We start from the raw sequence: 14,848 nt of genomic DNA, 5'->3' as shown, positions 1-14,848 counted from the left end.
TTATCTTCCAAATTCAGTTCCAACACAAAATCCTACTTTTTTAGAGGCAATAACATGAGTTTTTTCCTTTAAATAAAATACATTGCTAAAGAAGCATACTTGAAATTCCCTAGTCTTTGTGACCTTCTGATCATTTATTTATCGTTCGTGCCTTCCCATTTTTACCTTACAGGAGGAATTAGAATAAGCCTTAATTGAAGTTCAGAAATATCTAAAGATTTGTAAGTTTCTCTCCTGCTTTCTACTTCTAGTGTCTTGTTTTGAAAATCAGGACTCATTTTTTCTTTTTCCCAGGTTGAGGTTAAAGATACCTCAAATTTTGAAAATATTTTCTTTTTTTACTATTTTGCTTAGTACTTAAATATCAAAATGCCTTACCAGCACTATATATTTGTTGAATGTGGAAGATGCTCTACCTGTGTGAAAGACATAATGTCCTCTTAAGATTTCATGTAGTGTGTCACCAAAGTAGACTTTAAAAGTGTCCTGCCAAGGGGCAGAGGGGTAGAAGGGTGGAATTTCCTAATTTGTGAGGGGGAAAACATTGGGCTTCTGTTTTTCTTGTTCTTTGTTTGTAGAAATCTCTCCCTCATAATGTTATAAGAAGCCTACTTATATTGGTTAAAATTAGAAGAAAGCAGGTCTTTTCATACAACCATTACCCGCCCCCTCCCTTTAATTATTAAAAAGGCACAGGGAGGTCGAGGTCTGGAAAGTTGCCAGGTTTTCTTGGACTGTCCTAGAAAAGTAATCTTAAATGTGTTCCCAGGTTCTAGTCAGTTGAATCACAAATTTGGAGTTTTGTGGTTTGCTCTTTTCCTGTTTCCTATTATTCTATATAAACTTTATGTATTCAGGAAAATGAAATTCTTTGGCGGTTGATGATAAAATCAATGCTTTTATTTCAGGCTACCAACCAAATATACCAACTTAAAGTATATTTCTGCCTAAAAAGATGTCAAGTCATTTCTTAAGAGAATGAGAACGGTTACATTTAAAGGTGTAAAGATGTTACTTTTAAAGAAATTTTTCTTTCTTTTGGGGGAGAACTTTATAATGGATGTCTTTTGTTATATAGTGTTTAGTAATTCAGCACAGATTAAGTTAGCATCTTTTATTAACAAGCCAGGGGTAGAGCATCTTCTGTACTTAAAGAAGAGTTTAAAAAATGAGGTTCTTTAAAAATTTTGCTCCACAGAAAGGTAGAGATGGATGAAAGGTATTACATGGATGTGTTTATCTTTAAAATGGGCAAACATGACTTTTACAAATACAACTTTTACAAATTTTACACAAGAGGCCAGTAACTGTAACCTAGAATCAAATATTCATTTGATTTAGAATGTTTACCTGAAATTTTTGCTTAGTTTTCTCTGGGTTTTAGAGGAAGGGTGCATGTTTTGTATTGTTGTGATTTAGGGATTTTTTAAAAAGGGTTATTAGTTTTAAGGGCTTTCTCTTTTCTCTTACGAATTAAGTAGCAAATGAATCTTTCATTTTTGGAGGGTGGGGTAATAGTTATAGAAATATCATAGAAAATTAACTGAGTATTTTAATTTTTTAAGAGCTAAGAGATCAGTAGTTTCTTAAGAGTGAAGCTGGTAAATATATGTGTTTTTAAAAACTTACTAAATATAATCAAACTGTGTTCTCAGTTGTTTGAGAACTATTTCCAAATTAAGAGTTGATATTTTGCCTTTTTTCATTTCATGATCTGGTAACTCTTATTAAACCTCTTTGTATTGAACTAGATCTACAATTAAGTGAATTAAAAACTAAAATTTGTAAGGGCTTTATTTACAGAGGTTTTGCTTGCCTCTTTTATAAAAGGAAATTCTATTTCAAATTTGGTGTTCTCTTTGGGCCTCTAAAATTTTGTTAAGGCTTTTTAAGAGAGAGGTTTGAGAAATTTATGTTTTCTTGAAACCCTGGTCTGTATAAAAGTAGATATATACTTATTTTGGACCTATATGAGGAAAATCAGTCACTTATGAGTTAACAGTGTTAAAATACATTTTAGGCGGTTATCTTAGTAATTTGTCAGGAATTAACATTAGGAGTCCTTAGATAACCAGTGGTTAAATGTTGACATCTGCTTTTATTCTCCTTCTCACACCCACGTATGCACACACTGTGTCTAGTGTTACAACGTACAGTGTTTATATTTTTATTTTATACAACATAAGTTCTGTTTTTAGTTTATATTACTTTAGCTAGGTGGACAGAATCTTGAACTGTTTTGTCAGACTGATAGTACTGAGTATAACAGGCAAGGCAAAAAAAATTTCTGGGAAAATTGCCAGAAAGTGTTTGTGTTTTCCTTTGGAAGTGATTGTTTGGTGGTAGGAAGGTGCTTAGTTTAAAAAAATAAAAATAAAAATTAGATTGACAGGTCCTAAAATGTTGCATTGCCATCCAGAAATTTTATTTGAAAATTTGTTCTCCTTCCTCATATTTCTAACTTGTTTATCAGAAGTCTTTTGGGACATTGTGGACTTTACTTTTTTTCCTAATACTTAAAAACAGCCCAGGGCAGCCAAATAGGGAAGGTGACTTCTGTGATGTTTATTAATATAGAAAAGAAAGGATACCAGAAGACCTTTGATGTGTTTATAGATGCATAAAAACAAATTATTTAAATGAGTTTTAAAGAAATTACACAACACATAGAAGTAATAAACAAGAATTTTAGATTCTTCTCTTCTAAGTACTAAGCATCTTAGTTATAAATATGAAGGCCATTGGTGATTTTTAAAATAAGGCTAGTTGTGATATAGCTGTTATTTAATATAGTGAGTTTTCAGTTTGTATTCTTGTCCTTTAATAGAAGTGTACTGCTATTTAAAACTTCTCTAATAAGTATTGCTGATTTTCTTCAGTTGCTCGTTTTAAGTTGCCAGATGTTACTTTGATGAAAACTTTGTGATGAGTTGTTTTGTTTTGTTTTGTTTTTTTAAGTTTCTCACTCTTAATACTGCTGGTTCCTCAAGGGTAATATTTCACATTACTTTCATAGCAGCTGAAGTGATCCGTTTTTACATCAGAGTTTGATGATTTACTAAAAGAAAGCCTGCATTTTCCCAAGTAAATGAAGCACTAAAACCCCTTAATGTACCTAGTGTCTTTTCAGAGTAATTGAGACTTGTAGGTTGTTTTTAGTAGAAACTACTTTGTGTGTGTGTGGGGGGGGGGGGTTCCTTAATCTATCTTAGGATGTCTGTTCTGAGAATTTACCTTTATCTCTTATTCTTCTAAGTTTATGCCCAGTTTTGGCTTTTGTGCAATTGAAAAAATAGTCCATTTATTCTGATGGGAGTATTGGCCTCTAGCTGCAGTCAACGTGATCTCCCTGTTGCCCCCAAAATGAACATCTAATATCAGAAACCTGTTTTATATGGTCTAGGTAATACTTGTATCTGCTTGTACCTGTTTTGATGTAATTTGTATTTTGAATGAGTGCCAGAGAACTGCAGAGAATTATTTCAGTCTTGAGATCTGGGCATTTATAGGTAGCCCACACATTTTGTGGCTATAGGCAAAACCACTTTTCTGTTGTGCCTTATCTTTGAAGTTACCTTGCTTATCCCGGACAATACATACCTTTCATGACAGTAAGAACATAACATCAGAAAGAGAGTTAGCAAAAAAGGGAAACATAGGGTAAATATATATAGAATAAAGCTTTATTTTGTAAGATGATGTAAGCTAAACATTTATCAACAGCCAGATACCTAACTCAGGTCACTTATACCTTACTTTCTTACACTTAGACCAAATAGGAGACTGTATAAAGCAAAAACTTGATCTCCATATCCTAATTTGCCAGTCCTTTTGATACCTGTGGCCATCTGATAAGCATGGATATTACAGACTCCTGGTTTTTATTGGGTAGTTAGTATGGCTTGCTGAGTTTCCTTCCATTCCAACACAGTTTACTGATTTTCAGGTTAATCTTAAAAATATAACTTCTATTCTTAACTTTTGATGTCTTGCACATCTGCCTTGATTATACCCAATACTGAAGAATATGGAACGTTCATGTTTAGTGAAAGCAATCTTGTCAAACACTGATTAACCACATTCCTGTTTATTTGATCATGATCTTCTCTGTCTCTGTTTAGCTCAGTTCTGTCTCTTTCCTTAATAGTCCTGCTTTAGTCCCCTTTCCTCCATAAAACCTTCTTTTTTCATTTCCTTGTTAATTGATTGATTTAGTGCATGTTTATTGAATGCCTGTACTGTGCCAGGTACTGCTGATACAGCAATGATAGTAGGGCTTGTTCTGGAAGCTCATAGTCTAGTGGAGGTCCAGGTTATCATCTCCAAAGTCCTACTGCATTTATTTATAGCCCTTATCTTGGTGTTTTACAGTACAAGCATATGATCAATTTTTTTCATCTGTATATGTTCAACATAAAAGCAAAGTTTTCTTCAAAGATTATTCCCAGAAAAAGTCATTTTATATTTGAGACTTTTTAATATTTTGAGGCTCTTGCTCAATAATTTTATTTTGAATAGAAGAATAATGTTTGTAGAAGACAGGCTTGAAATGATGCCAGTCAGTGCTAGTTTTGAATTTTTATGGAAGTTTCCTGAGGGAAAAGGGGAATAAAGAGTTCAAACAGATAAGAAATTATTCTTGGGAGGGTTGATTAACTATCATAATTTGTTGTAAACTATTCACAAAGGTTGTAAAAAAAAAAAGCCTTTAAAATCTCACTTTTAAGAGCAATATTGTAAGTACTTTATGAACATCACAATATATACCTATAGAACAATGGGGAAAAAACAGTGTCTTAGTATTATGGGAGTGGAAGTTTGTGGCTTGGAGAAACATTTCCAGTGACAATATTCTATATGACTTCAAAAAGTACTGTTTCTCAAACAACTTAAACGGAAATGAAGATAATTCAAGTTTTGTTACTTTTAAATGACTCATAAAGAAGGTAATGAGATGACACTTGTTGAAAGACGTATGTGAAGTTTGAATAAAATTGTTTTTAAAAGTTTTGTGCTTCATGATTTTAAAACATTCATAAAACTAAATTAATGAGTTAAAATAAGTATACATTAGGCTTTTCGTACAAATATAGAAAGGTTTGTATATTTCAAGTTGGTCAAAAGATTTTTAAAATATCTCCTCATTGGGGAAAATTAGGGTATCCGTCATATTGAGGGTTGCATGAGGGTTGTATCAATGTTTTGATACAATTTTATTTTATTTGTACTATAAAATGTTTTTGATTAAAAGCATCATTCAGTTCGATCTGCCTTCCATAGCTGATTCTCTTTGGACATGTGTTCTACCCCTAGAGTGGTGGGAAGCAGTGACATGTGAAGGGAAAACAAGAATTGCTTTTCATGTTGTATTTATTATTTTTGAAACTTCATTAACCCTTCCTAGCAAACTAAGTTGCCTTTGGGAGGCACAAGGTTAGGGAAGGCATTCAGTAGTAGCCTGTTTATACTGTGTTCTCAATGACTTGTTGATAGTTTCAGACAGCATTAAAATACTTTTCCAGAAGTGAGCCTCAGATTTGTAAGTTGTCAAAACAGTTCTTTTCTTTCTGTTTAATGTTGGTTGCATACCGTAGGAAAATTGTGATAGGATGAGGCTGGTCACAGGACCGTGAAAAACAGTGTCATCTTAATCAGATAAGAAATTAATACAGTTCTTAATTGTAAAAGACTCTTTAACTCCATCTATCTGTTTCAAAGGAGATGGGGGTGCAGTAGTAGTTGGTGGATTTTTTTTTTTTTTTTTTTTTGCTGTATACAGGCCTCTCACTGTTGTGGCCTCTCCCGTTGCGGAGCACAGGCTCCGGACGCACAGGCTTAGTGGCCATGGCTCACGGGCCCAGCTGCTCCGCGGCATGTGGGATCTTCCCGGACTGGGGCACGAACCCGTGTCCCCTGCATCGGCAGGCGGACTTTCAACCACTGCGCCACCAGGGAAGCCCTAGTTGGTGGATTTTTAAAATTCAGTTGTCACATCACATTTTTACATTTTAATCATTCATTAAGTACTGTTTATGTTTGGAGGGCAAGTAAGACAGTCTTAGATCCAATAGCATTCTGATGTATGAAAGGACTTATATAGACAACTAACTAAAAACAATAAATATAAAATATTTTATATTGGATTGCAAGTAGTGTGCATTTTGTGGGAAGGAGGAGTTCTGATGAGAAAACTTGAAAATTGTCACATATGTGAGATTTAGCCTGGGAGGCTTTTTGCAAGAGCTGGGCTTTCAGAAACTGTTAGCTAGATTGCAAAGGGGAGGGCATTTAAGAAATATTTGCTTGAACCATGTCCACTGTTCCAGTACCATTTATTGAAAAGGCTATCTCTCCTCCTTTAAAATTCTTTTACTCATTTGTTAAAAATTAATTGGGCATATTCGTATGGGTCTGTTTCTGGGTTCTCTATCTGTTCCACTGCTCTTTGTGTCTTTGTCTCCACCAGTACCACACTGTCATGCTACTGCAACTATATGGTAAGCCTTAACACCAAGAAGAGTGATTTGTCCCTTTATTATTCTTTTACAACACATTAGTAAGCTCTTTTAGGTGTCTACAAAGAAATTTGCTGAGATTTTGATGTGAATTGGATTAATCCTATATATCAGTTTAGGGAAAATTGACATCTTTATTATGTTGACTCTTCCAATCCATGAGTACAGTATGTCTCACCAAGTGTTTAGGTCTTCTTTGATTTCTTTCATCAACATTTTATAACTTTTCATCATAAAAATCCTATATATGTTTTATTAGACTATATGTATTTTATTTTCTTAGGAGCAATTGTAACTGGTACTTTTAATTTTTAATTTCAGTTCCACTTGTTCATTGTCAGTATAAAGAAACACAGTTGATTTTTGTGTGTTGATTTGTATTCTGTGATCTTACGGAACTCACTCACTAGTTCTAGCATTTTTTTTGTTTGAAGATTCCTTGGAATTTCCTAAATAGACAGTCATTTCATCTGCAAATAGAAACAGTTTTATATCTTCTTTTCCAATCAGTATGCCTTTAATTTCTTTTTCTTGCCTTATTGCAAGAGCTAAAACTTTCAGTACTGTGTTAAATAAAAGTGGTGGGAGTAGACATTATTGCCTTGTTTCTGATATTAGAGGGAAAGCATTCAGTCTTTCACCATTAAGTATGATGTTGGCTGTAGGTTTTTTTGTAGGTGCTGTTTGTGACTTTGGGGGAGTTTCCATCTATTCCTGTTATACTGATAGACCATATGATTTTTCTCTTTTAGCCTGTTTATTTGGCAGATTGCATTTACTGATTTTTGAATATCAAACCAACCTTACATGCCTGGAATAGATTGTACTTGGTTGTGATGTATTACTTTAAAAAAAATACAGTTTTGGATTTTGTTTGCTAAAATTTTCTTGAGAACTTTTACATCTAAGTTAGTGAGAGATACTGGTCTGTATTACCCCTCTTCTTTTTTGTTCTGTCTTTGGTTTTTGTATCAAGGTAATACTGGCTTCAGAAAATTAGTTAAGTAGTCCCTCTTCATCTTTTTCTGGAAGAGATTGTGTAAAATTAGTGTTGGTGTATTATTTTAATACTCCATGCTTTCAAAAAACAAAACCCTAATTGTCCTCAGATGCAGTTACAGTAGGTAAAATTTACTTTTTCCTCATGGGAGGCGTATTTCAGATTTTGAGTATGACTTTTACAGGCCTACTTTATGGCCAAATGTTCTAACAAATTTCAGGTCCTGTGTATTTCTTTTTTTTTCTTTCTTAAATGGTAGGAAAAATGAAATGGTCAGTATGAGTCATTATGTATAAGCAGTACTTTAGTAATAGAACTATTATCTAAAATAATTCTGATACTAAATTCTGTGACTAGACTTACTGATTTGCTATAACTTGCCTGAGTGTGAGTTATGAAACTATGGAATTATCCATAATAATTATGGATTTATTAGGGAAATTGAATCAAATATGGAAGCAAAGCTGTGAAAGGTTTGGTAACTTGTTCAAGGTCACAGTTTGTAAACTAAATTCCAAGTTCAGGTCACAGTCTACTAAGCCAGTGGTACTTCACTGGGGAGGAACATTAGATCACCAGTGGGTCTTTGCTAAAAGGAGAAAAGAAAACATACGTACAATATCTATACATCTATATATTTTCCCGCTGCCCCCCACGTACTTTTCAACTACTCATTCCTGGGGCATACAAAATGGCACTCAAACATGAATTCAAGAAAACACATAGGGGATTCTGATGCACATCATTTGTTAAGAACCATTATAACAAACCCTGCACACAGACCTTTTATGTTCATTTATTTCTTTTGAAAGTCATATTAACTATTTGGAATTACCTTGATAGAATAAACCTATGGTAGAAATTTAAAGTTTCAGAAAATTTTAAATTGGGAGATGCTCTTAAAGACTAGTAAATATAGGTAACTTTTGTCATCCTTTTTAGAACTACACCTTTAAAGTCACTATGTGAGCTTAACATAAAAATACATATAACTTGGTTTATTTTTATAATTATCATGTTATTATATTTAGTGGTCAGTTGGAGACGTGATGGATAGAGACTGATTACCCAATCAGCTTGAGGAGGGGGGTGGCAAGATTGTCAGTTTTCCCCATTAAGCAGTTTTCTTTCTATCTATGGATAGTATCAATCAAGTGATAGTCTAGATCTAGAAAATCATCTGAAATCTTAACTTACCATTAAATATTAAGAAGTAGGGCTTCCCTGGTGGCGCAGTGGTTGAGAGTCCGCCTGCCGATGCAGGGGACACGGGTTCGTGCCCTGGTTCGGGAAGATCCCACATGCCGCGGAGCGGCTGGGCCCGTGAGCCATGGCTGCTGAGCCTGCGCGTCCGGAGCCTGTGCTCCACAACGGGAGAGGCCACAACAGTGAGAGGCCCACGTACCACAAAAAAAAAAAAAATATATATATATATATATATATATATATAAAGAAGTATTAAAAGAAATAAAGAAAATAGTCATTTGTTTATCTTTTTTCAAGACCAGAGGTGGCAAAGAAAAGATACTGATGTTTTCCCGCCTCCTTCTATACTAATTTCAAAACCCTTTACCTCAAAATCTTTCTCAGTACATGGCTCCTGGCAGCCACTCTTAATTGATTGGAATTGACGCCAAAGATAAAACCTATTTGGCATTTTTTTATAGGCAATGTTCTTTTTTGGGAGGTCAGTTTTATTTAGTTCAAGTGTTGTTCCTATGCTTCAATGGAGTCTTCTTTTGGAAATTAAAAATAATTAATAGTGGTTTTTAACATGAATTACACAAGTGATAGTTCACAGAAGACTCCTCCCCAACAAACAAAACAAACGAAAGGCAGGTTAGCTAGACTGTGGAAATTAGGGTGTTGTTTCAAGAGGTAGCTGACCAGGACTTCCCTGGCAGTCCAGTGGTTAAGACTTCACCTTCCAATGCAGGGAGTGTGGGTTCGATCCCTGGTCGGGGAGCTAAGATCCCACATGCCTCGCTGCCAAAAAACCAAAACTTAAAACAGAAGCAATATTGTAACAAATTCAATAAAGACTTTAAAAATGGTCCACATCAAAAAAAAAAAATCTTTAAAAAAAGAAGAGGTAGCTGACCACACAGCCTGTGGGCCAAATCCAGCCTGTGAACTAAGAATGATATTTACATTTTTAAATGGTTGGAAAAAAAAATCAAAAAAAGAATAGTATTTTGTGACATGTAAAAATTACATGAAATTTAATTTTCACTGTAAATAAAGTTTTATTCGAATGTAACAATGCTCATTCATTTACTGTCCTCTGGATGCTTTTGTGCTACAATGGCAGAATTGAGTAGTTGTGAAAGAGACCATATGGCCTGCAAAAGCTAAAATATTTACTCTCTGGCCCTTTACAGAAAAAGTTTGCCATCCCCTGTTTTGAGATAACGTGGGCAGAGTATGATTGCTTTGTGGTTATTTAGTAAAGGAGGAAACTTAATTTGCTGTTATTTTCAACAGGTTTCTGAAAAGGAATAATTTACAAAATGGCTACTGTTTATATACAGATGAATAGTAGTAGCAGCCCTTCTTTTATAAAATACAATGGACATAGAGTTACCAGCCACAGTTTACATGTCCGCTCACACTATTATTTCTTCCGTAGTTGAGGAGTCCACAGCACCATTACTGCCACAGATTTTATCAGCTTATAATTATATCTCTGTGCTAGAGCACTGTAGAGCAGCAGTTCTCAAACTTTTTGGTCTCGGAACTTCTTTAGACTTACCCCAAAGAGTTTTTATGTGGTTTGTATCTGTAAGTATTCATCATATTAGAAATTAAGGCAGAAAATTTTAAAAAAAGTTATTTAGAAGTGACAATAAATCCATTATATGTTAACAAAAGAATAGGTTTTTATGAAAAATATTTTCCAAGACAACAAAAAAATTAGTGAAATTGTTACAGATCTCTTTATAATTGTTTTAGTAGAAGACAACTGGATTCTTATATCTGTTTTTTCCACTCAGTTCGTGATACAACAATCTGTTGTGTTGTTTTGATATGAAGGAAATTTGGCCATACACAGATATATAGTTAGAAAAGTGAGGAATATTTTAATCCTTTTTTAAGATAATTGTGGATTATTAGTGATATTGAATATCTTTTTATGTAGTATTTCCCGTTCATATCTCTTTGATAAAGCATGTCTTTGAATCTCTTGTTCAGTTTTTAGAAATTGGGTAGTATGTTTTCATATTGTTGAGTTGTGAGAGGTCTTTATATTTTCTGAATATCAGTTATTTTTAAGGTATATACTTTGCAAGTATTTGCTCCCAGTCTGAATTTTTTTCCTTAACTTTCAAAGAGAAGTTTCAATTTTAATGAAGTTCAACTTACCAGTTTTTTCTTTTGTAGCTCATGTGTTTTGTGTTCTAAGAAATCTTTCATAATTTAGGGTCACCATATTTTTCATTTTTTCTAGAAATTTTATAGTTTTAGGTTTTATTTTGAGTTTGTGATCTGTTTAGAGTTAATTTGTATATAGCATGAGCTATGAGTTGATATGAGGTGAGGTTCTTTGTTTTGCATATAGATGTTCAATTGTTCCAGCGTCAGTTGTTGACTTTCTCTGCTAAATGCATTGGTACCTTTGCTATGTATCAATTGACTGTATGTGTATGGGTCTATTTCTGGATTCTCTGTCCTGTCCTGTAGGTTCGTGTGTCTGTCTTTTCACTAAGACCACACTGTCTTGATTGCCGAAGCTTTAGTAAAACTCTTAAAAACAAGTAATATGGGGAGTTCCCTGGTGGTCCAGTGGTTAGGACTAGGCGCATTCATTGCCATGGCCCGGGTTCAATGCCTGAGTGGGAAACTAAGATCTCTCACAAGCCACGCAGTGCGGCCAACGAAAAAACAAACAGTATGAATTGTTTTGTACATCTTTTTCAGAATTATTTTGGGTATTCCAGTTCCCTTGCTTTTCCACGTAAGACAAGAGATAGTTTCTTAAAAGTTAGTTACAGTGTGGAATCTGAAACCGCTAATGAACTTTTTGTCCTCTGTAACGTTAAAATCTACTTGGCTGTCTTGAACTTTGTATGGATTTTTTGCCCATGAGTGTTTTTCAAACGTCATACATAATTCACTTGGAAAATATTGATTCTCTGAATTATATAGACTTTCTGAATATTGGCACATCTCATTATTCTGTATTTAAAAGTCACATTTGTTAATATCACCACTCATCAGAAATTCTTTAAGTATTGGGAAGGTGTCAGGCTAATTGTGGTGGTAAATACAAATTTTCCAAAATTCTTATTTTTGCTTGAAAACTCATATTTTATTATTGGCAGTGCATACTGTCAGGTGTTTTTCTTGAAATAACAGGTTTACTTGGTTCATTTTGGGAACATTTCTGCCAAATACTTGTCTGAATAGCCTTGGTTGGTTTAGTTCACAACTCAATCAGGCAAGGGCTTTTTTGGAGGCAATCATTGTACTTCAGTGTGTAGCAGCAGTGCTTTTGGTTAGTTCCCATTTTGTCACACAGAATATTGAGAAGAAGTCTACTCAAGGGTCAAGATTTTTAAAAAATTAACAATTGTACTGCTTTCCATCAAGGACATTCTTAAGTGAAACTGGCCTTTTACAGAGAAACCTTGTGTTATATGTGGTTGCTTTTTATTATTATGTTTATTATACTTAAAGTACAGAGATTGACCTGGAAACCTGAACCCAATGTTATAACACTAGTAAGGCAGTAAATTATTGACATTTCAGGAAGATTTGAAGTTTCATATACTGGGAGACGAGACGATCTGTTTAGGAACAAATACAGTTATATTAAAAGTTGTCGTCTTATTATCTTATAGGTGCTATACTTGGTAGATCAGAAACTCAGGAGTGTATTTTCTATAATGCTAATTGGGAAAGAGATAGAACCAATCGAACTGGTGTTGAATCCTGTTATGGTGACAAAGACAAACGGCGGCATTGTTTTGCTACCTGGAAGAATATTTCTGGTTCCATTGAAATAGTGAAGCAAGGTTGTTGGCTGGATGATATCAACTGCTATGACAGGTAAGAACACATTTTATTTTTTTATGATAGTGTTGAATAATTTTCATTTCCTCCATTTCCCTCCCCCCATTTTTTTAAAAGGAGAAAGATCAATGCATGGATTTTCACTTAAATGTTTCTTTTTTAAGATGGGATTATGAAGACCATTATAACATGTTGTAATGACAAGATATATATTTTAAAGTAAAAAAATAAATATAGCATGTTTATGTTTTATCTTTAATATACTTTGAATAATCTATCAAGTAGTGAGAACTTTAGATAAGAAACATTTCTTTCCTTATGTTGTAGGGTTATAGGTTTTTTTTAAACACCAATTTTAAGGAAAAAGGATTTTTAAAATTGCTTTAAGAGAGACTATATCTGTTGAAAATCTATCCTGAAGGAGAATAAAGCTTAATCATAGTATTTAATTTCCTTTTAGTTCCCTCTTTATGTATCTGGAAGAAATTGATCTCACTACATTTCCTTGCAGAGTAGGCCTTTGTTCTTTATCCCAAGAGACATTTTAACTTGACATTCAGAATTACATCAGAACTAACACAATTCTCATAGAAAGCTACATTTTATTTAAAAAATCTTGTTTAAATTGTTTTATTCTGTTGGAAATAAAATATAGTGGATATGTCATTGACTGCCTGTGATCTTTCTGCAAGGTGTCCCTAGATGTTTGGCCGATCACTTAAACTGCCTGGGCCACAGGATTTTCACTGAGGGTGGGTGCTGATGACTGCAGAAGGTACAGAATCCTAGATAACCAGACTTTTTGGAGCCAAATAACTAATACACTCACGGAACTCTAGCTACATCCTGATCCACTTTCAGGGGCTTTAATAGATTACCACGAATCTGTGGTTGATTGGACATATGTGATTAGTAGTAAAATGTGTTGAATAAACTCATGAAAATTGAATTAGCTCCACTTTTGGTGAATATTAAAATGGTCATTTAGGTATATATTTAGTATTTAGGATATACTTCTACATATTTGAATTTTCCGGGGATTATTACTGTGTAATTATACATTTTAGCTGTATTTCTGATTATTAGCTTCTTTCTTAACAGAGGTGATAATTAAGTGATATTTGCTGTTATGAAAGAGTAAGTAGAGCCACTAGGGAAACAGTATAGATGTTCCTCAGAAAATTAAAAATAGCAGTGATATAGCAGTTCCACTTTTGGGTATATATCCAAAGGAAACGAAAACACTAACTTGAAAAGATATATGCACCTCCATGTTTATTGCAGCATTATTTACAATATCCAAGATGTGGAAACAACCTAAGTGTCTGTCAGTGGTTGAATGGGTAAAGAAAATATGGTCTATGTATACAATGAACTATTTTTCAGCCATAAAAAAGAAGAACATCTTGCCATTTGCGACAACACTGATGACCTTGAGGGCATTATGCTAAGTGAAATAAATCAGACAGAGAAAGACAAATACCATATGATCTAACTAGTATGTGGAATCTTTAAAAAAAAGAAAAAAAAGAAAAGAACCCATATATAGAGAGAACCATTGGTGGTTGCCAGAGGCCGGGGGTGAGGGGTGGGCATATGGTTGAAGGGAGTCAAAACGGTTTGAATTTTCAGTTATAAAACAAATAGGTCCTGGGGATATAATGGGGGATGTGATGTAATGGTGACTATAGTTAATAATACTGTATTGTATATTTGAAAGTTGCTAAGGAACTTAGCAACTTTTAAGTAAATCTTAAAAGTTCAATTCACAAGAAAAAAAATTTGTAACTGTGGTGATGAGATGTTAACTAGACTTACTGTGGTGATCATTTCACAATATATGCAAATATCCAATCACTAGGTTGTACACCTGAAACTAATATAATGTTATAGCAAATTATATCTCAATTTATAAAAAAGGAAAAATTGAGGAAGAAGTTGGGGAAAAAATGAGGTTTGGAGGTCATCTTTATTCAAAACTGTCTTTATTAATTAGTTGAAATCAGGGATCCCTGTTCTTTTTATTGTAAAAGGCTACTGTGCTTCTCACCTAAAACCAGTATTACTGGAGATTATACTTTGCTCGATAATGTGAGTGAGTTGTTCAGTGCAAATGCCTGCTCTTACAGTGATAATTACTACATCAGCTTTGTTTCTAGGGGTTAAATGCCAATTTAAAAGTATGTGAATTTCTGCTTTTATGTTCTGAATTTGATTAAAAAACAAATATTAAAGGTAGCAACATAAATAAGAGAAAGGAAAAGAAGATTCAAGAAATGTCAAAGTGTGGAGGAAAAGAGAGTGGTAAAAAGAATGAAAT

General features: G+C 33.8%; 1 protein-coding gene across 2 annotated transcripts in view; it reads left to right on the top strand.

The window, feature by feature from the left end:
- Positions 1–14,848, top strand: part of ACVR2A (activin A receptor type 2A) — an 83,163-nt gene that overhangs the window by 37,673 nt on the left and 30,642 nt on the right. Inside the window, exon 2 of one of the 2 annotated variants that reach the window (XM_082658129.1) lies at positions 12,357–12,564. In XM_082658129.1, coding sequence (XP_082514255.1) covers positions 12,357–12,564 — 208 coding nt within the window. Of the gene's footprint in view, positions 1–12,356; positions 12,565–13,225; positions 13,304–14,848 lie in introns of those variants that run through there. The other variant, XM_082658130.1, reaches the window with a different exon arrangement.

The sequence above is a fragment of the Grampus griseus genome, assembly GCF_964374135.1.
Source record: "Grampus griseus genome assembly, chromosome: 7".
Classification (NCBI taxonomy): domain Eukaryota; kingdom Metazoa; phylum Chordata; class Mammalia; order Artiodactyla; family Delphinidae; genus Grampus; species Grampus griseus.
This window is presented reverse-complemented; position numbering and strand designations above follow the sequence as displayed.